The sequence below is a fragment of the Pecten maximus genome, chromosome 11 (genome assembly GCF_902652985.1).
Source record: "Pecten maximus chromosome 11, xPecMax1.1, whole genome shotgun sequence".
Taxonomy (NCBI): Eukaryota; Metazoa; Mollusca; class Bivalvia; order Pectinida; family Pectinidae; genus Pecten; species Pecten maximus.
Window position 1 is genome coordinate 13,467,926 of NC_047025.1, and position 27,601 is coordinate 13,495,526.

The 27,601-nt window shown below is 36.5% G+C and overlaps 1 protein-coding gene across 2 annotated transcripts; it reads right to left on the reverse strand.

Annotated features, from left to right (window-relative positions):
- Positions 1–4,516: 4,516 nt before the first annotated feature.
- LOC117337910 (probable leucine--tRNA ligase, mitochondrial) lies at positions 4,517–27,601 on the reverse strand. 2 transcript variants are annotated; one of them, XM_033899053.1, is made up of 25 exons: positions 27,556–27,601; positions 26,761–26,880; positions 25,624–25,719; positions 25,029–25,157; positions 23,651–23,742; positions 23,034–23,094; positions 22,499–22,588; positions 21,773–21,916; positions 20,668–20,784; positions 19,954–20,073; positions 19,546–19,570; positions 17,517–17,621; positions 17,030–17,142; positions 14,026–14,079; positions 13,417–13,527; positions 13,092–13,210; positions 11,954–12,120; positions 11,260–11,427; positions 10,390–10,481; positions 9,918–10,008; positions 9,202–9,359; positions 8,755–8,832; positions 8,104–8,256; positions 6,593–6,661; positions 4,517–5,974 (listed from the first exon to the last, which is right to left on the reverse strand). In XM_033899053.1, exons 2-25 carry the CDS (start codon positions 26,851–26,853, stop codon positions 5,711–5,713), a joined length of 2,709 nt encoding a protein of 902 aa, XP_033754944.1. In that variant the 5' UTR covers positions 26,854–26,880; positions 27,556–27,601; the 3' UTR covers positions 4,517–5,710. The 2 variants fall into 2 exon arrangements, with proteins under 2 accessions (XP_033754944.1, XP_033754943.1); XM_033899052.1 differs by having other exon boundaries at positions 27,483–27,587.

The window sequence follows — 27,601 nt, forward strand, 5'->3', positions numbered from 1 at the left end:
CTACTGACATATTCCATATGCTCCAATACTAACCCATCATGTCCCCCTGCTTTACCGCAGCTCATTTTAGAAATAGCACGCCTTACTTCAAGTACAGTTAAAGGACGATCACATATGACATCCAAATTATTAAAACTTTCACCACTAATGTTATTTACGGCGTTTTAATATAAACCTCAATGTTTTCATTAAAATGTGGCTGTCTTTCAGGACATGCAAGTCTACTGAAACGCTCGTACTACGCCTGTCTCAAAACATCTGGATCGCGCGATATTTCTCCGTTTACTAACAACTCTCACGAGTGCGACTTTTCCCCCCATAGACTTCTTCCTTCGAACAGCTTTATAAAGGGTTCCAATGTCTACTTCTGCCAATAAACTCCAATTCTGCAAACTGTTTACTGTTTACGTTCGTATTCTTCGTAAGAAATATGTAATTAATTGCGAAAGTTGTTTTCTTTACTAATTTATAATCCGAATAGGATTTGAACTCAAAACCTCTTGGTCGACCTTCGCTAATCCAGAGTAACCCGAGATGTCTCATCATAGCATGCATTGATCTGACCTGACGACAGTTCCTATACGGTTTTAAGTAATGCTTGAATTTCTTTACAGGCAGTGTACGTTTCGCTGCAATGGAAAGCAATTCTACTATAGTTTCTACGTCATTAGGCCGTAAACAAGTATTTTCAATCACTGTGTCAATTGCTTGTTTATAGTTATTTATATCTAACTCTGAACCTTTTTTCCCAATTAATAGAGTAAGTAGGAGTTATAGAATTACCCTTTGTATAACGCGCAGCGTAAGTTGTATAGGTCGATGATCGGATACGTTAAGAAATGTCATCGCATATAAATGCAAATTGATTTTGCCTATTTGACAAACCCATTGCTGTTGAACTTTCCCAAAGTCTAATTCATACGGACATTTAATTCACCAACGAAACACATGCGGACTATATCAAGTTGAGGAAAACAGCAAAATTGCGTATGATACACGAACTCACATTTTACTTGTGTATACGCCAGGTAGAGTATGGATTTGTTACTGAAATAGCTAAAATCGCTATCATGGTCGTTTTACGTGAAAGTACTCCTATCCTTTTCTTTGAAGTAACTTACCGCCTCTTTTCACTCCTTATCACGCCCCTTTTTTGTACCCTAGCTGAGTTCCACTCGACAATATAATAGTATGAACAATCTGTTTGTGTATTATTCCTAAGTCTCTTTTTACCTTCCTGTATTGCTAAATAATACTGTCCGCCTCCACGTAGTGGTTATCTATCAATCAATATTAGAATCTATATATTCTATTGCTTCTTTTTTCTTTGAGCGTTCACATACCATCTAGATAAATGTAAAATCGAGGTTTTATCTCTTTTAATTTCGGTTAAACAAGTTATGGTGAATTGACTATTACTAACCATAGCTTCTTACTTGCTATCACGTGGAGTCCAGCAGTTTCTTCCTTTTCCAGACATTTCCATTTACAATCATTTTAAGTCATCTCATTTCTCTCTGGAGACGGGACAAGACCCTCCTCTTCATTAGCTTCTATACTTTGCAGTTTAGGAATAGAGATACATTGTTAACCCATCTGATGATGGTGGACTATTCAAATCGCCCTGTGTCCGTGATCCAGGGGTCCATCCATAAACAATCATTGCTAACGCTATTTCTTGAGAAGACCAAGAATAATTTTTCTCAAACTTCACATGTATATGTCCCTTGCTGTTCCCATTTCATTTCGAGTCTGATGCAGAAAAAATGGTTCAGAGTTGAAATTTAGCATCAATTGCAATTTCTAATTCACAGAAAGTTTCTTTTGGAAATCTCTTAGATTCTATAAGTAGATTCTCCTTTTTTATCTAATCATTCAAGAACAGAAAAGATCAGTCTTACATAGACACTCAATGGTGTGCGCCAAGATTCCTCTTGCATCCTGATGTATCCTGACAACTTTTGTTTCAAGGTTCTACACTGTTACACTGTTAATAGAGTACCTTTGTCCCTGTAGAAATGCCGTTGCCGTCACCTGGCTGATTATGAATTTTGTCCTCAAGGTCGTCAAAAGATTTCACCACTGCCATCAATGGAGGTCACGTCATAAGTTTTGTAATGGTTCATTTCTTCATTTCTTTTGGTAACATTGTTGCTTGGAATATCTATCTTTCTTTATGTAGTAGATATGTATTGATTCAGCAGTAATACTTACCCAGTAGATTAATATAATCTAACATAGGTCTGTTTCGTGGACAGGGAGACCTCAACCCGAGTGTAAGAGTTTGGTCAGTCAGCACGAGGCTTTCCGAGTGCTGGCCAACGAAACTTTTACACGAGGGTTGAGATATCCTTGTTCGCGGAACAGACCCGTGATTGATTATTTTTCTCACATATTTGCAAGCAATTTAAGTCTTTTATAAAAGTTTTTCATTGCGTCATATTCAATGCTCCTTGGAATGTGGGTCAAAAATAATGACGTCATCATTTACGACTTGGTTACTCAACGTAAAATAATGACGTTATGTTATTGTGAGCAACGTCATATAGCGCGTGCCAGCTGTCTTTACCCCCTGTGTGATTTACCTTTTCCCTGTCAACCGTGGGATAACCCTGTATGTGAAAAATATATATTCCTGTAGGGTAATACCATACATTCTCTACTTAAATTCTCATTAACAGTTACAGTAGCTTGGGTATCTACTTGTCCCAATACTACAGATGGACAGATATCAAGTATAGACAGACATCTGTCCGAATAGTGACGCAGGTTGAGAATATATTAAAATAAATCTTTCATCATTAAATATTATCATACATTATGTTTTTGTTTTTGAATTAAGAATTTAACACATTTCATCTTTGTGACCTTGGAGGTAGGTCAAGGTCATTCAACTCAATAAAATATTCAGTCTGTTATCAAAGCATGTCACTGTCCCAATATCAAGACCTTGTCCCTCTTGGTTACAGAAAAGTTGTTAAGATCTAGATCCAATCTAATTAAAATCTAGATGGTCATTCTTACTACGTTACATGAACATCTAACAACATCCCATAAGGGGTGACGTTCTGATGGCCTTAGAGATGTGCGTATTTCAATTCCAGGGCGAATTGTCAATTTGTCGATGTCATCGAAGCAAACCATTTCGGCACAACATGTATTTTAGATATATGCTTTGTGGGACGAAATGACTTGAAACAAATTGACAGATTCTGCAAGCTATACACTCTATAGTCATGCTGATTTAGACGTATAAAATTCACTCCCAATATTCTGGAAGTAGCCATTTGATTGGCTAATCCAAAAGGTCAAACCGACGTGACCCCTTATTGGATGTTGTTAGATGTCATGTAACGTAGTGAGAATGACCATCTAGATTTTAATTAGATTGATCTAGATCACTCATTTGAACACATTACACAGCCCTTCATCCCAGCAGCTATGACACTGAATGTAGGTAAAGGTCATCCATTTGAACAAAATGTGTAGCCCTTCATCCTTGCATGCTTCTGGCCAAATATCACGACCCTAGGTCTCTTGGTTATTGAGAAGAAGCTGTTTGAAGATTTTAACACATTTAACCCCTGTGGCCTTGAAAGTAAGTCAAAAGGTGATTAACTAAACAAACTTTGTAGCTTTTCCTCCCAGCATGCTACTGCCCTAACATCATGACCTTGGGTTTCTTGGTTATTGAGAAAAGATTACTTAAAATTTTTAATAATTTGACCACTATGACCTTGAAAGTAGGTCAAGGTCAGTCATTCTATCATGCCACTGGCCAAATATCATGACCCTAGGTCTCTTGGTTATTGATTAGTTGTTTACATATAAAGACTTTAACACATTTGACCTCTGTGACCTTAAAAGTAGGTCAAAAAGTGATTCAATAAACAAACTTTATAGACTTTCATCCCAGCATGCCACTGTTCCAATACCATGACCATGGGTCTCTTTGTTACTGAGAAGTTATTAAAAAATTTGAACCCTATGACCTCGAAAGTAGGTCAAGGTAATTTATTTGAACAAACTTGGTAGCCCTTCATTGTACCATACTACTGGCCCATTATCATGACATGGACCTCATGGTTATTGAGAAGAAGTTGAAAATGTAAATTGTATACGACAGACGATGGAGGACAGACACCGTCAGACAAAAGGCGATCGCAATAGGTCACTTGAGACTTTGTCTCAGGTGACCTAAAAATATATATGTCCCAAACCTGGTCTGTGATATGCCTTACATTAAATATATGTTAAGACAGATTTCATACTTTTGGTCCCTGCCATCATTGAGGAGTCCTAGAAGGAAGAAACAGCTGTATAATGCAGTGTTATATCCATAAATAAGAATATCTCTATGTCACTGACTTCTTAACCATCTTCTCATGTACATACAGTGTAATTCTAACCAGTTTAGAATTTCCAACAATATTGATTAGGAACAAACTATACCAATAATCGTCTTGTAGTGCACTGCTATATAATATTATGAAATTAAAACAAGAAAAACAAGTCGTTGGTTACCAATTCTAAATTTTATATTAATATATTTATTTCTAATAACACTTGTGATGTAATTCACATGCTTTATCCATGAAATTCTAACCAAGCAAATACATATAGATGTTAAATATATGTATTGTTGTTAGTATTTGGATCAAGTGATCAGATAGAGAAGGAGCTACCTCACTCCAGCTTATAGATATAGTTCAATTCCTTACAAATACTTCACAACTTGGCACCAGCACACCAAGAAAATAATATAAGTGAGCGGGCTATGAGACCCATACTTTATAACATAACTGACCTGTTATATCATGTAATACAGCTTTGTCATAAATATTGTAAGACAAATGTGTCTCTGCAGAAAAAACAAGCGGACAGAGAGAATAACCCAGACTTAGTCAATGTTCTTCTGTCTGATGTAGAAATTTTTACTTTAGTTATGTAGTGTGATAAACAAGCTTGTGGCATATCAAATCATCAAACTTATAGTTTAATCCATGACAAAAGCCACTTATTTAAGGTCTTGTATATAAAAGATGCCTACAAAATTAAAGGAATCCATCATACACCAACAAATCACTCCTCTGTTTCACTACACCTCTGTGTGTCAGACACACTACACACATAAGTCATCTCTAGTCATGTCTCGTCTGTCCATGACAGCTGAATGGAAAACGTGACATGTGCAACAACAATTACACCCAAAGATAGAGTCTTTCGAGTCATACACAGTCACCACAAGACGAAACCAACCCAATATATATCTCAACTTATCTATTCCATTTGGCATTATCCTCTACATTTTGCTTAAATACACTTACACTTAATACTGAATCTGTTTTTTTTTTTACCTGTAGTCATCAGTATTAACAATACCACATAATGCAACATGTGTCACCATGCCACCTTGTGCACAACTTATGCCACCCTGTGCCACATTGCACTTCTCAGCCACTTTGTGCCACTTATACCACCTTGAGCTACATTCTGTGCCACATACACCAGCCTATATTACTAGCATCACCCTATGACACCATACAGCAGAAGACCACACAGATCACCTCTGATGCGTTATTCATTAGTCACAAAACTAGTCAGGTGTGTATATGGCAGACAATATGGTCCAGTCACTACAGACAACATGGCAGTGTCTATTTTCCAGCCATTTTGTATAAATTAACACACATTTAAAGTCATTCACTGCTCAATGTTCAATACTTTCTCCTGTTTTGCTTGGACTTTTTGGCTTTTTAAAAACTTTACTCTTGTTCCTTTGTATAGTGCTAGAAGAAAAGGTCACTACTGCATTACAGCCACGGTCAAGTATGAAACCAGTTGGCTCAGGTTTCCTTTCTTTAAACGGGATGAACTTCTTGCTACTGGTTATTAAGTTGATAGCTTGATCTTCAGAGAGTTGTTCTAATTCTTTTCTTGGTATTTTCAGTTGGAACTTTGTATCCTCATTTATCTGAATGGTAAAACAAATTACTAGGAATTAACCTAGACATGAAGTTGTCTATTGTTTTTTTTTATAAAAACGATAAACTTTATTTTTATTTATTTTACAACAAATATAATTAATTTTTCTTTGTTTTCATGGTAAATACTCAAATGTGATTGGTCGAAAAATTCTTTTCATTCTTCTATGAAAGAAATTCCGAGAATGGCGCGAAAAATGTGACGTCACAATACAACAATTGACGTTGCGTATTGATTTGAGAAAAAGAATCCCATTTAAAACCAGTAAAATTGTACATAAAACCTGTTTTAAATTCGAAAATCATTTTCAAAAATTAATTATAAGCGTTAATGTCAATTATTTTTTAGTTTCATCGGGGTATGAAACAAATTTTGTTTGCAAACTGTATGAATCCGCTACGCTACGCGGATTCATACAGTTTGCAAACAAAATTTGTTTCATACCCCGATGAAACTAAAAAAAAATGACATCAATGCTTAGTGAAGCAAGTTATATCAACTGATACTAATCATTCCTTTACTCAGATGAAATATGTGACATACAATACGGTAACAATGTCATACTGTGAAGACGTCAATATGTTACTGAAAGATTCTCCGAACTTACGCAGCACTCCAGGGACAGTGGAAAATCTAAATCAGGAAGAGGCCAGGACTGGTCAAGAACGCTGAGATCCTGTAAAACACAAGTTACATACTATTGACGTACATATTTCAGTGGTAATATTATTTAAATGGTTTTTGTGTTGAAATCCTTCTGCTAAATTATGACTGGGCTAATTGTTTCTTTAGAATGCTTTCTACAGAAAGAAGTGTAGGTGCCAGCCCTGCATTCTACCACTAGACCACCTTGCCTCTACACCAGCCCAGCATTCTAGCACTGAACACCTTGTCTACACCAGCCCAGCATTCTACCACTAGACCGCCTTGCCTCTACACCAGCCCAGCATTCTACCACTAGACCACCTTGCCTCTACACCAGCCCAGCATTCTACCACTAGACCGCCTTGCCTCTACACCAGCCCAGCATTCTACCACTAGACCACCTTGTCTCTACACCAGCCCAGCATTCTACCACTAGACCACCTTGCCTCTACACCAGCCCAGCATTCTACCACTAGACCGCCTTGCCTCTACACCAGCCCAGCATTCTACCACTAGACCACCTTGTCTCTACACCAGCCCAGCATTCTACCACTAGACCAACTTGTCTCTACACGAGTCCAGCATTCTACCACTAGACCGCCTTGCCTCTACACCAGCCCAGCATTCTACCACTAGACCACCTTGTCTCTACACCAGCCCAGCATTCTACCACTAGACCACCTTGTCTCTACACCAGCCCAGCATTCTACCACTAGACCACCTTGTCTCTACACCAGCCCAGCATTCTACCACTAGACCACCTTGTCTCTACACCAGCCCAGCATTCTACCACTAGACCACCTTGTCTCTACACCAGCCCAGCATTCTACCACTAGACCACCTTGCCTCTACACCAGCCCAGCATTCTACCACTAGACCACCTTGTCTCTACACCAGCCCAGCATTCTACCACTAGACCAACTTGTCTCTACACCAGCCCAGCATTCTACCACTAGACCACCTTGTCTCTACACCAGCCCAGCATTCTACCACTAGACCACCTTGTCTACACCAGTCCAGCATTCTACCACTAGACTGCCTTGTCTCTACACCAGCCCAGCATTCTACCACTAGACCAACTTGTCTCTACACGAGTCCAGCATTCTACCACTAGACCAACTTGTCTCTACACGAGTCCAGCATTCTACCACTAGACCACCTTGCCTCTACACCAGCCCAGCATTCTACCACTAGACCACCTTGTCTCTACACCAGCCCAGCATTCTACCATTAGACCAACTTGTCTCTACACCAGCCCAGCATTCTACCACTAGACCACCTTGTCTCTACACCAGCCCAGCATTCTACCACTAGACCACCTTGCTTCTTCACCAGCCCAGCATTCTACCACTAGACCAACTTGTCTCTACACCAGCCCAGCATTCTACCACTAGACCTCCTTGTCTCTACACCAGTCCAGCATTCTACCACTAGACTGCCTTGCCTCAACAGACAGGTGACATCTATACTAACCCATTCATGGTGAGTTGTTCTAGATGCCTGGGATTTCATGGCAGTCCAAAGCTCTGAAGCAAAAGCTGGCGCCATGGGCGACAACATGATGATGAGGTCTGCCAGAGCTAATTCTGCTTGGTGACTGTGGGCAATGACGTCTACTGGTATTTTCTGGTAAAAGATTGGAAAACATCAAATTGAAAAAATAAGTTGAAATTTGAATCAAAAGACAAACAAATACATTGGAAAATAGACAACATACACTTTCACTACGTTAATTTTCATTTTTCAATTTTCTATTTTCAGGAAAAATTAAATTGGGAAGGTAACTTTGAAAGACTTTGAGACCGGAGATTATATACCAAGGTACCTTTAATACAGATCTTAACCAATTTTGTCACCCAGAACAACCTTAACAAATCAAAATAACAATCTATTACAGAATACTACCTAAATACAAACAAATGTGAAACTATACCATGAAATATGTTATATAGCTTTTTTCCTTGGAGCCAGATTTGAGGAAGAACAGACAGATAGACAGATGAATGGACGAATATTAACACTACATCCCTCCAACTACTTCATCATAGGTACAGAGGGGAATCTAACAATTCATACAGCTTACATGTGCAAATGTATCAACTACTGTGCAATATACAAACGTACCTTAAGATTCTTCAAGTGCCCATGCAGCCTTGATATGGCTGAATTTATCAGAAACTTCTGGTTCAGTTGTTCAGTTACCTGAAAAGGACAATTAAATAAAACTTTAATACAAATTTACATTCCATGGAAACCTGGGCCGTTTTCGTATGTTGCATTCCGAATGATTTGACTAGTTGGGCCAGGGTTGTTCATTTATATCTTGCTTTTAGATGTGCCTTGACAAAAACTTTCAAACATAATTAGTCCATTAATTAACAAAATTGTCTCTAACCAGATTAGCACAATGGCACTGGACATATCCACAGTAATTAACAACAATATTATAATAGATGTACAGAAATTGTAATCAGAATTTAGTCGCCAACTTTCAGAACAACCCGCTAAAACAAGATTGCCACTAAAATATATAAAATTACAGTACACAGTGATATTGTAGTCTTTACCTACCTTGACAAGGCATTCGTTATGGAATTTATAAATATCCTCCTCATACTCCCGGAACTTTTCTTTGTCACACTGAAGTGAAATGTTCTCGGACCTCCCCTGTATAAAACTATTTAATGTGTCCCACACACGCCTCTGCCAGGATAACACACCCGAAAACACTGAAAATTACACAATTAGGGTTATAGACTGAGCAATGAAAATTGATGAATTTCCACTAGTTTACCCACAATTAATCCTACTCAAAAAATGAAAAATGTTACACTTATGTATTTACTCTGAACATTCGAAATTCACAATAACCAGAGTAAAAGTTCACTGGACAATACATTACTTTGGTTCATAGATTTTGAAAGTAAAATCAATTTTTAAAGAAAATAGTACCTGAAAATCGTGATCAACAAAACAGTTAAAATGAAAAATTTTCACTATTGCTGAACAATACCTATTACAGCATAACTGTTTGAAATCATATTAATCTTAAGAAAGGCATGATTGAATGTACACATGTAACTTTGAAATTTCATTCCCTGTTTTTAAAATAAGAATACACATCTTTAGAAGCAATGCTTTTTTTTGTATTTCAATTAAATCATAACTGTACAGAAGTTCATTCGGTAGGGGTTTGCATAACAAGTTATACAGAAGCATTGCTAGATGGTCTACTTACCTTCCCTGATTGACAATTAAAATAAAGCTATTTCCCCAGTTAGACTGACCTTCGTATGTCCACTTGCGATCAGACTTAGGAGCCACATTAGACAATATACACAAACGGGTTGCGTCCACTCCGTATTCCTCAATAATCTCCTGAAAATGTTAATCAAATTGCTGATAATTTTGAAATGTTTCAAAATGTCAGCTGATATAACTTAAAACAATATATAAAGTGATATCACCAAAGGGGGCATAACTCCAAGGAAAATCACCAAAAATGAAAAAAGAATTCAAGTACACAAAAACTTTTCATAGTTTCTTAAATGAACCTCAAGCACAAAATAATGCTTGAGAGTATGATATAATAGAAATTTTCTCAAAGAGTTACATAGCTTGTGTTTCATTTTGGATAAACTTTCGTCTGCAGGTGCACGGACAAACAGACACAATTCCAGTACCTCTGTTGAGGTTTAAATTGGGTACATTCTTTGATGTATGTATTGCCTGAAAATAAACTGTTGAACAGATATTTACCTGAGGATCCACTCCATTGTATTTGGATTTACTCATCTTTTCCCACTGTGCAAGCACCTTTTTTCCAGTACTCTTCTCAACTGGAGCTGACCCTGTAATATGTATATAATTCACATTAACAGTGGCCCTCTAACCTATATCATAATTCCTAAACTGTGTAACTTGATAATAACATTATAGTTCATATTAATTAGCTGTAGCCCAGTTATATACAAAATTCCTGTACTGTGGCCCTGTAACATGTATATCATGCTTTCTGTACTATGGGGCCGCGGTGGCCGAGTGGTTAAGGTGTCCCGACACTTTATCACTAGCCCTCCACCTCTGGGTTGCGAGTTCGAAACCTACGTGGGGCAGTTGCCAGGTACTGACCGTAGGCCTGTGGTTTTTCTCCGGGTACTCCGGCTTTCCTCCACCTCCAAAACCTGGCACGTCCTTAAATGACCCTGGCTGTTAATAGGACGTTAAACAAAAAAAAAAAAAAAAAAAAACAAAAACAAAACTGTACTATGGCCCAGGTAATATGTATAACTGTGTCCCTGCAATATGTATATCATGATTTCTTAACAGGGACTCTGTGACATGTACATCAGAATATATGAACTCAGAACATTGGTCCAGTAACAGGGCACATCATAATTCCCAAACTGTGGCTCTGTTAATACATACATAATTTGTATACCATAAAACATATCCTGACCCTGCAATAAAAGCGAAGTTTTGAATCACCAGTAATAGTTTAATGATATGCTTTTGTGTGAAGCCTACATCTTATAGTTCATATTGATATAAATACAATTCGTGTCAAAGCGCTCTCATAACTGAATGTATAGTATAATGTTGAAATAATGAGACCTATTTGTTATTTACCCGAGAAGTCTACATCAGTCTTTGAGATATATCGGCCGTCCACACTATAACTCTGTCCTAGGACCATTCCCTGGGTCAGCAGGTTGATAAACGGTTCTCGTGTTGATACATATCCAGAATTGTACAGAAAATGGCTGAAGAATCGGGCAAAAAATAGATGCAAAACAGCTGAAAAAAACATCACATAGATTGGATTTGAGGCTTCCAGACATATTTGAAGATTCTCAGTTGCTTTGCATTTTTAACATGGAGACTAGTAATAATGGTGTCTCATAAGAAAAACTGTCAGAACTGTTTCCATTTGTGATCTCAATACTATTTAAACTTTGTCATTCTTACAAAGAAAGAGCAATGCAAATAAACAGGTCTGTTCTTAGAGTAGATAGCTATGATAAATAACTAAAAGAAGGAACAAACAAAAAACATTGTGTATTGAACTTCAAACCAGCGTCAATACTAGGTATTCTGTAAAGGTAGATATTTTCTATTATGACCTTGATAATATCTTGATATTACAGTGACCTTGACAATTACAGTGTCCTTGTAAGTGACAATAATCTTGACAAAGGCTGATCTTATAGCATTATGCTGACCTTGACAATAACATCAACATTGTAAATAACATTAACATTTAAAAAGACCTCGTAAACAACAAATGACAGTGACCATGAACTCTAGCGTGACCTTGACTTACCATGCTCCTTGCCACCGATGTAGAGGTTGACTGGCATGAAGCGGTCAGCCCTGTCCTTACGGAATGGTGCAGTGTCATTTTGAGGGTCAAGATATCGGAAGAAATACCAAGAGGAATCTACGAACGTATCCATGGTATCTGTCTCCCGAGTGGCAGGTCCTCCACACCTGTCCGACAACAACCATAGACATTCATTAACATCATACTGATCAGGATATTAAAAGATGCTATATATCCGATAAACAAGAACAGGCCTTTAGATTTTTTATACAATGATACCTAAAGTTACATATTTTATGCTGTAAAAGGTTGTTTCTCATTTCATCTCAATTTAAAGTGAATGAATAATAAATTACACCCAAAAAAATTCTTTCATACCCCGACTCTCTAAGTAACTTCAATCCTCTAAACGATCATGTCTATATGCATGCTATTTTTAATATTTTCTTTAATTTTGTTAGACTAGTGTTAACTTTGATATATTTCTATATCATATGTGTGCCATTTACAGATAATGATGTAGGATCTTTAAGTTTCTAAACAGCTGAGAAATTTTATTGATTACCATAGTTACCCAGCCAACCCATGTCTATTGCAGCTTATAAACAAGTGTTATATTTCATGTCTTGTCTTGTAATAAGCCCACCTCTACTCAAAGTTTACGTGTTGACACCATTATCATTATATAGATGATTATACATTCATAGAAAATACTCACTAGTATAATATTGCCTAGGGCAGACCCTGACAATATGTACTATACTGCCCAGGGCAGACCCCGACAAAATGTACTATATTGCCCGGGCAGACTCCCCAAATATGTACTATATTGCCCTGGGCAGACTCCCAAAATATGTACTGTTACAGTATTGCCCAGGACAGACTCCGACAATATATACTATATTGCCCAGAGCAGACTCCCCAAATATGTACTGTTACAGTATTGCCCAGGGCAGACTCCTGATATGTACTATATTGCCCAGGACAGTTTCCTGAATCATATCATATTGCCCACAGAAACTTTGGGACTGGGTAGCGCTTGATATCAGGCACTGGATTGTTACCAGAGAAAATTGATGGATTTGATTTAATTTGATATCTTACAAAGCTTTGTTCTGGTTGTCATACCAACACTCACTTTGGACAATCCACATTATACCAGTCTGCCACCTGGGCCAAGGGTGATGTCCCCTTTTCTGTGGTACCAAGAAGGGCAGGTAACTCTACCGGTAAGTCTTCTACCGGAACAGGCACGTTCTGTAAAATAATGTAAAACAATGATATTTACTATGAAACAAGCATACTGAGTACTGCTAAAGCAATACATGACCCCTACTTAAATCTTTTAATAGTAACAGTGACCTTAATTTTGACCTCTGGTTTTCAGGAAAGGGTATACTAGTACAACTACAAGAGAAGATGGTTGTAGCTACCCGGGTAATGATTATGTTTATCCCTCTCACCTTACACTTGGGACATTTTATCAGAGGAATAGGTGTCCCCCAGTACCGCTGTCTTGATATTAACCAATCATTCAGCTTTAAACTGCACATGTGACCTCCAAAACGTCTTTCCTGTAAGATAAATGTTTCCATTTTGCAGAAATTTGTTTAAATTAGCAATTCATCCTCTCTTTAGAAAAAAGATCTTATAGCCGTGGTAATGTCATATGTGATTTACTGAATGAGAGCATTAAATTAACACATTAAGGCATGCATGTAAGATTCTATCTATCTCATACACGTTGATACAAATATATTAGTGAAAGCTCTAAAATGAATTTCTATACCAAGGTACCTGACCAGCAATTTTGACTCCGATGTTTTTATATCTACAGAGACGTACACTGACTTGTCATTTATGTATCTTCACTGATATCACAATAAGGTCATAAATATGTCTTACAACACTTATAATAAAGTTTTATAACATGATAGAATGGGTTAATTATATGATAAAATATGTAAATTTATATATAATTCTGGACTGTTGATATAACAAAACATCAACAAAGCTCATGAAGAGTCCATAATTGGTCAATGTAACAAGTGAACTAAAGTGATGATACCAACCCTGGCATATGCTGTGATTTCTTTCAAAGCCTCCACTCTGTCCAATCCTGAAAACTAAAAACAAATCATTTCTTTTAACAATGGTTATAATAATACATTCTTGTACCAAAATGCATGAAAATCTGATCTATAACAGGAAAAATAATCAAATCCAAATTCTGATTATGAAAGTACAACTGCAAGCCATGATAATAGTGCCTATCAAGTGTCCAACAAAACAGAGAAATAGCTAGACAGATCTCTCTAAATCCCTGGACAAAATTAGAAATTCTGAAACAAACATATCAGAGCAAGTCACTTGAAAAACAAGCATACTGGGTATTGCTAACACAATACATGACCCTACTGGCCCCCGCTAAAAAAAGTAACAGTGACCTTGACCCAAAACTCCTGAAACTATATCTTGTCAGAGATATTCCTTTATCATTGTGCCAAATGATCACAATCCCTCAAGGAATGAAGCTACTATCTTACCTGAGGATCCATTATTTTTCTCTTACCCTGTTTACTCTCTTATGTATCTAATATGGACGTTACATCAATGCAAGACAATGTTGCTGTGATGTCATTGTATTTCTGCAAACAAGGGCCCAATGGGCCCAAATCGCTCACCTGCAATGCAGTGATCTTTTCATATATGGATCCTGCAGTTATTTGAAAGCATGCTACAGGACCAATATAATGTCTCTCTGCACTTTGGCTTTTCACTAAAAGTCATTTAAAGATTTAAGCATACTTGATCGACGTGACCTTGAATGAAGGTCAAGGTCATTCATTTGAACAAACTTGGTAGCCCTTTACCCCAGCATGCTACAGACCCAATATCAACTCCCTGGGACTCTTGGTTATTGAGAAGAAGTTGTTTAAAGATTTTAGCCTTTTTGACCCCTGTGACCTTGAATGAAGGTCAAGGTCATTCATTTGAACAAACTTTGTAGCCCTTTACCCCAGCATGCTACAGACCCAATATCAACTCTCTGGGACTCTTGGTTATTGAGAAGAAGTCGTTTAAAGATTTTAGCCTTTTTGACTCCTGTGACCTTGAATGAAAGTCAAGGTCATTCATTTGAACAAACTTGGTAGCCCTTCACCCCAGCATGCTACAGGCCAAATATTAGGTCTCTGGGACTCTTGGTTATTGAGAAGAAGTCGTTTAAAGATTTTAGCCTTTTTGACTCCTGTGACCTTGAATGAAAGTCAAGGTCATTCATTTGAACAAACTTGGTAGCTCTTTACCCCAGCATGCTACAGGCCAAATATTAGGTCTCTGGGACTGTTGGTTATCGAGAAGAAGTCGTTTAAAGATTTTAGCCTTTTTGGCCCCTGTGACCTTGAATGAAGGTCAAGGCCATTCATTTGAACAAATTGGTAGCCCTTTACCGCAGCATGCTACAGACCCAATATCAACTCCCTGGGACTCTTGGTTATTGAGAAGAAGTCGTTTAAAGATTTTAGCCTTTTTGACTCCTGTGACCTTGAATGAAAGTCGAGGTCATTCATTTGAACAAACTTGGGAGCCCTTCACCCCAGCATGCTACAGGCCAAATATTAGGTCTCTGGGACTCTTGGTTATTGAGAAGAAGTCGTTTAAAGATTTTAGCCTTTTTGACTCCTGTGACCTTGAATGACGGTCAAGGTCATTCATTTGAACAAACTTGGTAGCCCTTCACCCCAGCATGCTACAGACCCAATATCAACTCCCTGGGACTCTTGGTTATTTAGAAGAAGTCGTTTAAAGATTTTAGCCTTTTTGACCCCTGTGACCTTGAATGAAAGTCAAGGTCATTCATTTGAACAAACTTGGTAGCCCTTCACCCGAGCATGCTACAGACCCAATATCAACTCCCTGGGACTCTTGGTTATTGAGAAGAAGTCGTTTAAAGATTTTAGCCTTTTTGACTCCTGTGACCTTGAATGAAAGTCAAGGTCATTCATTTGAACAAACTTGGTAGCCCTTCACCCCAGCATGCTACAGACCCAATATCAAGTCCCTGGGACTCTTGGTTATTGAGAAGAAGTCGTTTAAAGATTTTAGCCTTTTTGACTCCTGTGACCTTGAATGAAGGTCAAGGTCATTCATTTGAACAAACTTGGTAGCCCTTCACCCCAGCATGCTACAGACCCAATATCAAGTCCCTGGGTCTTTTGGCTATTTAGAAGAAGTCGTCTAATTTTTTTTTAGCCTTTTTGACTCCTGTGACCTTGAATGAAAGTCAAGGTCATTCATTTGAACAAACTTGGTAGCCCTTTACCCCAGCATGCTACAGACCCAATATCAACTCCCTGGGACTGTTGGTTGTTGAGAAGAAGTCGTTTGAAGATTTTAGCCTTTTTGACTCCTGTGACCTTGAATGAAGGTCAAGGTCATTCATTTGAACAAACTTGGTAGCCCTTCACCCCAGCATGCTACAGGCCCAATATTAGGTCTCTAGGCCTTTTGGTTATTGAGAAGAAGTTGCCTAAATGGAAAGTTGACGCCGGACGGACGGCCGGACGGACGGACGACGGACGGACGACGGACGCCGCGCCACGGCATAAGCTCACTTGCCCTTCGGGCAGGTGAGCTAACAAGGATATCTCAACTGACGTGTAAGAGTTTGGCTGGCAAGCCTCTTATAATCGGGTGGAGATATCCCTGTCCACAAAACAGACCCATCTTAAGATTCTATTAATCTCAAACCAGTAAACTTTTGGATATCCCTGTCCAGGGTAAGAAGATAATAAGTCCACTCCCTGACATTAAAAGATTTTGTTGGTGCCCAGGCTTATTGCATAACACAAAGAGTAGGAAACCGACCTGGGCTGAGTTGACTTAAACACTAACGAAGAGTATATTGTACCCTGACTGAGTTGTCCAGTGAGTCGACCTCATCGTCGGAGACGCACGGTTGATTGCACTATGCTACGCTACACTGGGTCTCAGACCTAAACTGAGTTGACCTAAACTATAAGGAAGTATACTTTATACCTGGACTAAGTTGGTCTGAACACTAAGGAATCATACCTGAGCTGAGTTGACCAGTGTCTCCTGCTGACCTTCACTGACCAGTACATTGGCTACAAGTATGTCCAGTTCTACAGCAATAAGGCGGTCAGGCTCGGAGATATCTGGGATTGCTAAGCATGATAGTAAATAAAACTATACAGTATTTTGTTTCTATTATCAGAAGACTCTGTTAGCCTTTCTAACAAAGACAAGATGATGATCATTTGGAAATCACTAAAATACTGATATTATTTTTCCAATTTACAGAAAAAAAATGTTGACAAATTTTTCCAATTATGATTGGGGTCACCGGGTCCATGATTCTCAATATATCTGGCAAAATCCTTAAACATAATATGAACGATCTAAAAAATTAAACAGTTAAGTCATTGTAATTCAGAGTTGTACATATTTTTATTCTATATTGTATTTCAATACAGTTTCATTCTTTTTGTCATTTTTATTCTGGAGAAAGACTACGTATCATTTAAGAGTTAATAAATACCTAAATGTGCATCACTCCCGTCATTAAATTTGGTAGTGTGAGACACCACAATTGGAAGGGATTTTCCAGTAAATGGATGGATAGCATGTAAGTTAAGGATAAAATCTGAAATAGAACAGAATTTGTTTAGATGTACACTGTGTAAAGTTAATCACTGGTGATTTTATTAACTTTATTTCTTGGATAAGGTACCAGGTATGGGGAATCAGATTATAACAGAGATAATTTGAATCAATTATGTCAAAACATTTCATTCTAAGTATATTGTGACATATCCTAGACCAAACCATGACACGGGTGGTCGGGTGGCAGAGCGGTAACACATCTACCTTTCACCTAAATGGCTGGGGTTCAATTTCCCAATTGGATGTGAAAAGGTATGGGGTCACCTGCCTGACAACATGGGTTTTTCCTGGGTACTCCAGTTTCCTCCCACACTAAGACCTCTAACGTGCTTCTATCCGAGCCAACAAGAGTGATTGATATATGTTTCATATAACTTGTTTTGCAATTGTAAATTTTTGTAATTTAAAATAAATAAAGTCTACATATTTAAAACAATGATGGCACGAATTAACATATTTCATTAAAGCTGTGAACAGAAAACGTGTGTACAGCCTTTCAATCAAAGCTAGAATGCTGTGGTATTGCATGTTTGTCAAGACAGATGTGCTAAATGGAGTCTTAACGCTATTCCAGTAAAATATCTACCTGGTGGGAGGACTTAAAGATTGTTAAACAGGGATCCATCCATAGAAGTGATTTAATTCAGACAATTTATAGCTGACTGCATTTTCTCCAGCACCGACCATGTATAGAATATCTTTATTCCTTGATTCCTCTGATATATACATTTTTGTATCTTCAATTTCAATTTCAACAAATTTTATTGACATGGATGGAAAGTCAATAGGATAAGACATCAGGCATAGCCTATCTAAGTCTTCTCCTTAGTAACCACAGGTGGTAAGAAATACAGACAAATATAATGTATATGTACACATTGATATACATGTATTACAAATTGACTGAAGGGGAAGTAACTCATTGAGGTTGATAGACTTATTCAATGTTGTTTAGGAGAATAACCCTTTGGCTAAGGGTACTTAATTTTAAATACTGGTTTATTATATTATCAGTGAATAATAGAAAGCAATCAAATAATAATATTCATATAAGTATACTGCTAAGCATAAATATTTGGTGATATTGAATGTATCCCCCTAACAGATACAGGCCATACAGTCCATATGCATAACACACTGGCCATCCACTGATGAGGATCAAAAGCCAATTTCAGCAAATAGATATATATTTTTGAAATAGGGTTACACCATCTCTTGCAACTAATTTGATAATTTCTTAATCCCATTGAAAGGAGTTACTTCATTTTGATGGTTATATCATAAAAAAAGAAAAACACAAGAGAGATAGTGAAAAAATAAAAGAGAGAAAAGAAAACATATTAATAACAAGTATCAAATCTGCCCTACACCAAATCCATCCAGTAGATATTCAACAGGTGTTGTAATTAAATTAAATTTATCCAACATTTAACAAATGTGGAATAATGTGATTAACAGGTGGATAATCCAGGTATACTGTGTACTGCTATATCATTAAAGTAAGGTACACCAGGGGGTTGACTAAGTAGATAGCATAATTCAATCTAGAATTGATGGTAATATATATATATAGATATACTGATATATATCTTACTGGAATAGCCATTATGGTACTCAGGAGAAAACCCAAGGTGGTATGGTATGGTGATATTTGCTAATTAGTTTGATTTATTAATCATCACGTGTCTTACTGATTTAAAGTTCTTTAACCTTCTGCATTCAGTAACTTGTATACAACCAGTAGAAATATCCTGTAAAACAGACTTGATATATCACCAGATTATGTAATATCTAGTATAATCCCTAGAATATAAATTTCCTGTAATTAGCTGTTGTAATTGTATTTCTATCTGTAATTTTAAGAAAGAAAACTGCATGAAAAAGAACAAAATTCATGTACTTACTTTTCATTCCACCATCCCCTGGATTCTGAAAGTGAGAAAAAAATTAACATAAATATTTTGAAGGACGAGCATTGCATACATAATATGCCAGTATGACATGACTCAAATAAAAAATGTATGCAGAAAATGAAATCACAAACATGTCAAAATCTTGACAAAAATAGAATATCTTTTTGATGAACTGAATTCGTACCATCATTGTAAGACTTCACAACAACATGATTTGTTTTTTGTATGTGAAACATTGAGGCAATAAGGCATTATCTGACTAATACCCGTTACTGTAGACCACAGAACAAACTTGCCACTCAGATGTCTTGAATGGATGCAGATGGTGTACTAATGATACTGGTTTTTTTTCATGATACAGATCATAAACAAATCTTTATTTGGATTCCAGCGACATACCTTGTAATTCTCCTGTGTATTCAGTCTGTGGGACGGAGACAATGCTATGTGGGAAATTCCATACACAAGTTCAGGACTATGTGTGAACACAATTATTGGTTCATCAAGCCTCTCGTCACCCTGGGAGTACACAAACAATATCTGAACAAATTGGACAAATTGCTAACTTGCCTTATTTGGCATAAAATCTAAAACATTTTTTTTTTCAAACTTTTTACCGAGATGATTTACATTTCAAATAAATAATATCATTTTCTTTGGTGAAACACATTTAAGTTTTCCTTCTTAACTCTTAATATTCTGTAAATAACCTTTTTCTATAATCACAAACATTTTTATTTTAAAACCTTCAATTGGACTTCCTCCATGTTTCAATTGAAATCATTTTTCTTTTAACTTTAGGGAATTTTTTCCATTTTTGTCTGATTAGATGATATAATTTTTATCACAATTCTATATCAACATGTGAAATAAATGGTTTAAAGATGTTACTTCTCCGACAGGAGTAATTATGATTGATTGAAATCACAGTTACATACTTTTATACTATTACCAAAAGAATAAGTTTTTCTCTCAGAGTGATCTTTTTAAATTTACAGCATAAATGACTAATTTAATCACGAAGAAATTCTATTGTACGTTGTGTTTCTCCAGGAGTAATTAATTAGGGCTTATTTATATTTGCTATGTTTTATGATAATGAAATACATGTACATTTTTGAGTTCAAAGTTGAATCGGCAGCCGTCACATTTCCCAAGCCAGTTCTTCTGTATGCGAACAATATCCCTCCATAGGGATGTGTCCACCTCATCCAGACCCTCAATAAGGTCCTGTAATACAGGTAAAATCATGACATTACAGGTAACAATGATAACAATGAACAACTAAATCAAGGCACTTAGTTACTGGTTCAGCACCTGCATTACTTTACCAATTGCACTTTGTTAATTAGAGTAAGTCATTAAAAGAATTTGACACTTTTGCTCTCTATGATCTTGAAAGTAGGTTAAGGTCATTAATTTGAACAAACTCAGTAGTCCTTCATCCCAACATGTTACTGGCCCCTTATCAGGCCCATTAGACTCTCTGTTAAGGAGAATTTGTTTAAAGGTTTTAACATATTTGACCCCATGACCTTGTCAGCTGTTAAAAAAATTTATCTGTACAAAGTTGGTAGTTCTTCATCCCAGCATGCTTCTGGCCAGATATCTTGACCCTGGACATTTGTGTTGATGATAAGAAATTCACAATTTGTATAAAGATTTTAACACATTTGAGCCAAGTGATCTTGAAACTATACCCAAATTATTGGTATTCATTTGAACAAACTTTGTAGCCCTTCATCTTATTATGCTACTGCCCACATATCATAAATGTGCTAGGACCTCTTTTTTATCATGTTTTTTTTTTTTTTTTACACATTTGACCTGTATGACCTTGAAAGTAGGTCAAGGTAATACAGTTGGTATGTCTTTATCTGAGCATGCTACTGGCCAGATATCATGATTCTGGGCCTTTAAAGAATTTTATACAATGTTATTAATTTGAACAAAACTGAGAGCCCTTCATACGAACATGCTACTGGTCCAATATCAAGATCCTAACACATGTGACCCCTGTGACCTTGAAAGTAGTCATACATTATTCATTTAAACTTAATTGGTAACCCAGAATGCTACTTGCTCAATAACATGACCCGGAGTCTCTTTATTATTGAGAAGTTACATAAAAGGAAAAGATGGCACTGGACAGATAGACTGACAACATACTGCATGATGACATACTCACTTGCCCCGTCAAATGAATTATTTGTATTACCTTTGTATAAGCAGTTGTCTGAATGTACCACTGTCTAAGAAATCGTTTCTCTGCCACAGCTCCTGACCTCCATGAACGACCTGCTTCGTCGATTTGTTCGTCTGCCAATACGGTCTTGTCAACGGGATCCCAATTTACCTCCCCCTGACCAAACACAAACATCGACATCCCACATCATCATTGGTCTCAATATTAATTGCCTAATAATTATGCAGTGTTGCAAATTTTTATCTTACAATCATGATAATACAGGCATATCATGTGAATTATTACGCCTCAGAATGATTATAAACACCATTCTGAACGCTCTGTATTATCGAAGTTCAATTTCAAATTCAAATTTTCAATCAGTAGCAACCAGCAACTTCCATGATTAAATGATGTTCCTGTTGGTATTGCATATTTCAAGATGTCTCTAAACATGAGGGACAAAATTTTAACAGCAAGACATGCAAATGTACATACATAACCAAATACTACATAGATCAGTTTCATATTCACTGATTTCATAAATAATAAAGTTTCACAAAATATGTATTAATAAGTTTATAATACCTGTAGCCATAACAAATTACTTAAAAGAAATTTCAAAAGATGTCATCAATAGCTTAAAAAACACTTGCAGAACTTCATATTCAAACAATCATTTTTAGTTTATGACTTTCTGTTGCCCATTCACAGTATTGGAACGATTACCTGTTTTAATCTGAATATCAATTTCATTACCTCCTTTTGATAGACGAGTCCAGCTTCATACATTTTGAGGAAAATAAACTGAGTCCATTTGTAGTAACTAGGGTGACAAGTAGCCAGTTCCTGTAAATACATCAATATTTATAGAGATTTACACTAAATAACAATAAATCAGAATGTACATTATCAATCCAGCAATAAATCCATGTCTAGTAATATGACCATGTCTAGTATTAAATAAGCCCATGCTTAGTAATAAGTCTATGCCTAGTAATAAGCCAACTCATGTCTAGTAGAATATCATTAACAAAAGATTCAGATATGGAGGTTTGGTGGGAAAAAACTTCTAAAAATGGTCATTTTGATGTGGAAATTGGCCCTGAATAACAAAGATTAAATTTGTTTTGTTTTATCTATCACTAAGCTTATTATTGATGCATAAAATAATTGTTGATATCCCCCCCCCCCCCCCCCCCCCCCCCCTTCATACTGCTGAGATGTTAAGTGATTTCCACTAGCTTCTAGTGATTTTTTTTTCAGACCAGTAGAGTAATTTTGTAAGACTTACCGACTCCCAGTCAAAGCTACAGAACAGATCGTCCAGTTGTTTCTTCATACTGGCAATGTTCCTAAACACCGATATATCATTGTTACAGTAATATACAGTTACAATGCAAACAATTGTAAAAATTACAAAATGTTAATACTCAACATTACCAAGTGTATTCAACTTTCAATTATCTAGAATATAAATTCCAATCACATCAAACATTCCTAATCTTAGATAAAATGTGGAATATCAATATTTGACTTAAATATTAAGATTATCTCTTTTTGAATTTTGCAGGGCACTTGATTCCTTCAAACATGAGTTAAAGATATCTGCTACCTTATTGTGACAAATGAATCTGTCAGAAAAAAAAAAAAATTTGTAAAATTGATAACTTATTAAGGACATGTTAGTAAATATGCATTGTTACTGACAGATGTTACTGATGTGATATATAAATTAAAAGTACTGTATTGTACAGCTGATATACTAAGGGAGGTAACCATAAAAAACACTTGCAGGTATACTAATCTTTAACATTATTGATTCAAAATTTGTATCATAATATAGATAAATTCACAGAAACAAGTTTGAAAGTGGTTACAATTTCATCAGAGCAATGTTGGTAGTCTTACATTCTTGTCCAGAGCTGTGGATCTAAACCTCGTTCAATAGCAGCATTTTCAGCAGGAAGTCCAAATGCATCCCATCCCATAGGATGAATCACCTAGGTAAAGGTAAATATGAAATTAATATGACCAATATAATATAATCATGTTATGACCATAAGTTTTTACAAGTTGTTAACAACATTTTGAATTAAAGAATGTTCGAATGGCACAGTGATAACACTTTTGCCTTCCAAACTACATGTGTAGGTGGCTGGGGTACCGGTTTGATTCTCCAGTCAGACATGAATGATATGGAGGTTGCCTTCCCAACTACCAGGGTTTTCCTCCTGTCATCACTCACAATGATACAGCTTTATGTCCATTATTTGGCATGTATTGTTAGTATGTGTGACTAAATCAACATTTAAGAGTGTTGTGCACTTCTTGTGTTTCTTTCATAAATTTACTGTCCTGTACGGAATATTGGTTTGGTTTGGTTTATTTTGTTTAACGTCCTATTAACAGCTACGGTCATTTAAGTACGGCCTCCTGAGCGTGCGACATGCTTGCGTGTGGTGAGTGCATATGTGTGTTTTGGGAGGTTGCGGTATGTTCGTGTTAAATCTCCTTGTGATAGGCCGGAACTTTTGCCGATTTATAGTGCTACCTCACTGAAGCATACTGCCGAAGACACCCAGCAGGACACCCCACCAGGTCACATTATACTGACAACGGGTGAACCAGTCGTCCCACTCCTAATATGCTGAGCGCTTAGCAGGAGTAGCAACTACCATTTTTAAAGACTCTGGTATGTCTCGGCTAGGGGACAGAACCCAAAGCCTTCCTCAAAGGGGCGAACGCTCAACTAAAGGCCAAAAGTGAGGCATTGTCAAGGGAGACATTAGGAAGAAGAAAGTTTGTAAGAAAGAAGAGAAAAGATAAGATCCCAAATTCAGTCGCCTCTTACGATCATGCAATGGGGGCAGCAGGTACAATTGTACGGAATAAGCCCAGCCCAAGTTTTGAATCAGAGATAATGTTTGGCCCAATAGCTAATTGCAGAACAAACATATTTTGCGATTTTTCAAAAATAGGTAAAAATATTTTGTGCTTACAATACATAATGGAAGCAGTGACATAATCTATCATATGCAATAATTTTTCTTTTTTTGAACATTATACATATCAAAGCTACTTTTTTTTAAACAATGATATACAGTAAGCTGATCTAGACCTATTTTTGATTGACCACCCACGACAAATACACCAGGATGTGTGAAACACACATGTATCTCCACACCAGTGACTGGTGAAAATGGGCTCATCCAAGATGCCACATATACCCTAAATTTGACTGGATTACAATGCATATAACATCACCTGAAATTCACAGTACATGTACCTGTTTTCCACGGAGCCTATGGAAGCGTGCCATGACGTCACTAATGGTGTAAACTCGGACGTGGCCCATGTGAAGCTGACCACTTGGGTATGGGAACATGGACAGGACATAGTGCTTTTCCTTGTCTGTCTGTCAATTAAAACATCAATATATTAGGTAGTTGGCTACTGGTTTAACGCCTACATAACATTGCCTATTTCTGGGTTTCGTCTCACTGAATATAGTCAGTGATCTGTTGGTGTGGAACATCAATATCTAACACCCAAGTCACCACTCTATATAAAACCAAATACTTTAAGGTACGAAATCTGGAAAAAGAGTTAATATTAAAAACCCAATATCGAATTTTGTCTAATAAATGTACCCACAACATTTGTAACATTGCTATAATTAAATTAAATACTTAATTTATGGTCCACAATCACAAAAAGAGAAGATGAACACAGTCAATCAAACATTGGTTTGGACAAATTCTCAATCATAATCAATTAACAATAAGTTGATAACAAGTAATTAGTTATAAATTAGACATAAAAAATGCTAATCCATTATTATGAATTTATTTCTTGTGTAAGGATGGTGTCTAACAACTTACCTCTGAATCAAGACATCTACTGGCATGATGCTCTTTTAATCGCGGTTTCCAATACTCTTCCAGTCTTCTCGAAACATCCCTGTTAAATTGTTTTTCCTTTATTTGAAAAAAAAAAAAACCCCACAAATATGATATACATACATGTATCTGATAAGTGAAATCTTGTGTGGTTATATACAATGTTTACACTTAAACCTAGAGGGTTCATATATTTCTGAGTTACCTCCCCTTGCCCATTTTTCATGAAAACTTACCCATGGCATGCAAAAATATGGTCCCAATATATATTTTTAATAACTCCAATATCAGAAATTTCAATTGAATAAAGAACTTTGATCTACAAACTTCGCAGTTGTCTAGACTATACCATTTTTAACATTACAACTAGTGCAAAAAATGGTCCGGATATAAATGTTCTTTATTACAAGATATTAATTCAAGATATTAATTCATTTCAATTCATTAATTTCAATTGATTAAACAGGTGATTCATAAATTGAGGTAGCTGATTGGATAAACTAATATACATATACCAAGGTAATATGTTTATTATTTCTCCAAGCAGTAGTATCAACCTACATTTGGACAGGTGATTTCAGCATTAACTATTAATTAAAATTCCATGAACATTAATATTGTAACCCTGATGACATTCACTCAAATTATACAAAGAAATCCCTCTTGTACTTATAACTATGGGATAAGAAATTACACTGTTAAAACTATTTGGTGTAAGTGGCGAGTCTAGGCGAGCCACTTTTGTCTTTCTGTCCTGAGCCAAATATAGTACAGCTTATATTTTAAGACACTGACCGTGTATTCTATTTATCATGCAACATTCATAAAAAATAAGCATTTTAAGTGAAACAGTATCAACAATGTCCCAAATATGTTCCCCTTTTAAATATTGTTTCACTTGGAAGTAGGTCAGTCGAACTAACGCCCGTGCTAAGATTCTAAAATACAGCTGTTTTCCGTCACTGCCGTTTACAGCAAAAATTTATATATGTTGGGTGTATTACGACAATGCAGTGACAGTTGCAGGATAAAACATTCTATGAAAAGCTGATAACAAAAAACATGTATGACATTAACAGACAATATGATCAAGTTCGGATTCATATCAATTCCTATTACCAGTTGTCCCGTTTCATTGAAAACGTGTCTCATTTGTTGCCACCTGAGCCTCTTGCGACAAACTCTTAGTGCCTTCAAGATACACCAAGTCATTGTGTTGGTTTGCACGTGGTTGATGATCTACAAAACAAATATCGCCATATAGTCTCACAGCAGTGGATTACATCTGTCTAACACACTCTAAGTTGTCACACAATTTTAAAATTTCGCTAGTGCAAAATACTTTGAACATAATCTTATGAAAATTGTTATTAAATGTACTCTAGCGTAAGTGTTTAGCATATTTATCAATATTTGTCAAAGATCGCTCCTGTAAAAGACTGATTATGATATATAATGGCATAATCAAACTTCGACTAATGTTTGCGTGTTAAACATCTAAGTCTATACATGTAAAAAGACAGTCTATACAGTATCATGCTCTAGCCACAGGTACTTGGGGCAAGAAATTATATTTGTATATATATATACTATAAAGCCTCGTATTACTATATAAAATAGAGCTCTATAGTAATACGAGGCTTTATAGTATATTATACAAATATAATTTCTTACCCCAAATACCTGTGGCTCTACTCCAATAATATTAGAGTTTTACACGACAGGAAACTTTTGACAGTCTGTCATGTAACCTCTAATCTAGCCACTATCCAAGTAATTTCATTTGTGACGTGTAAGAACTCTAAAACATTTGTTTATCGTTTCCAAAATAATTTCTTTACCCGCTATAATGTGTTTCATTCATTGCAAACAACAGTATTGTAAATAACTTCGATAAAAGCTAGCATCATCCACCTGTCAAAAATCACATTGCTCGCCGGACGGGCGCAGCCATCTTTGT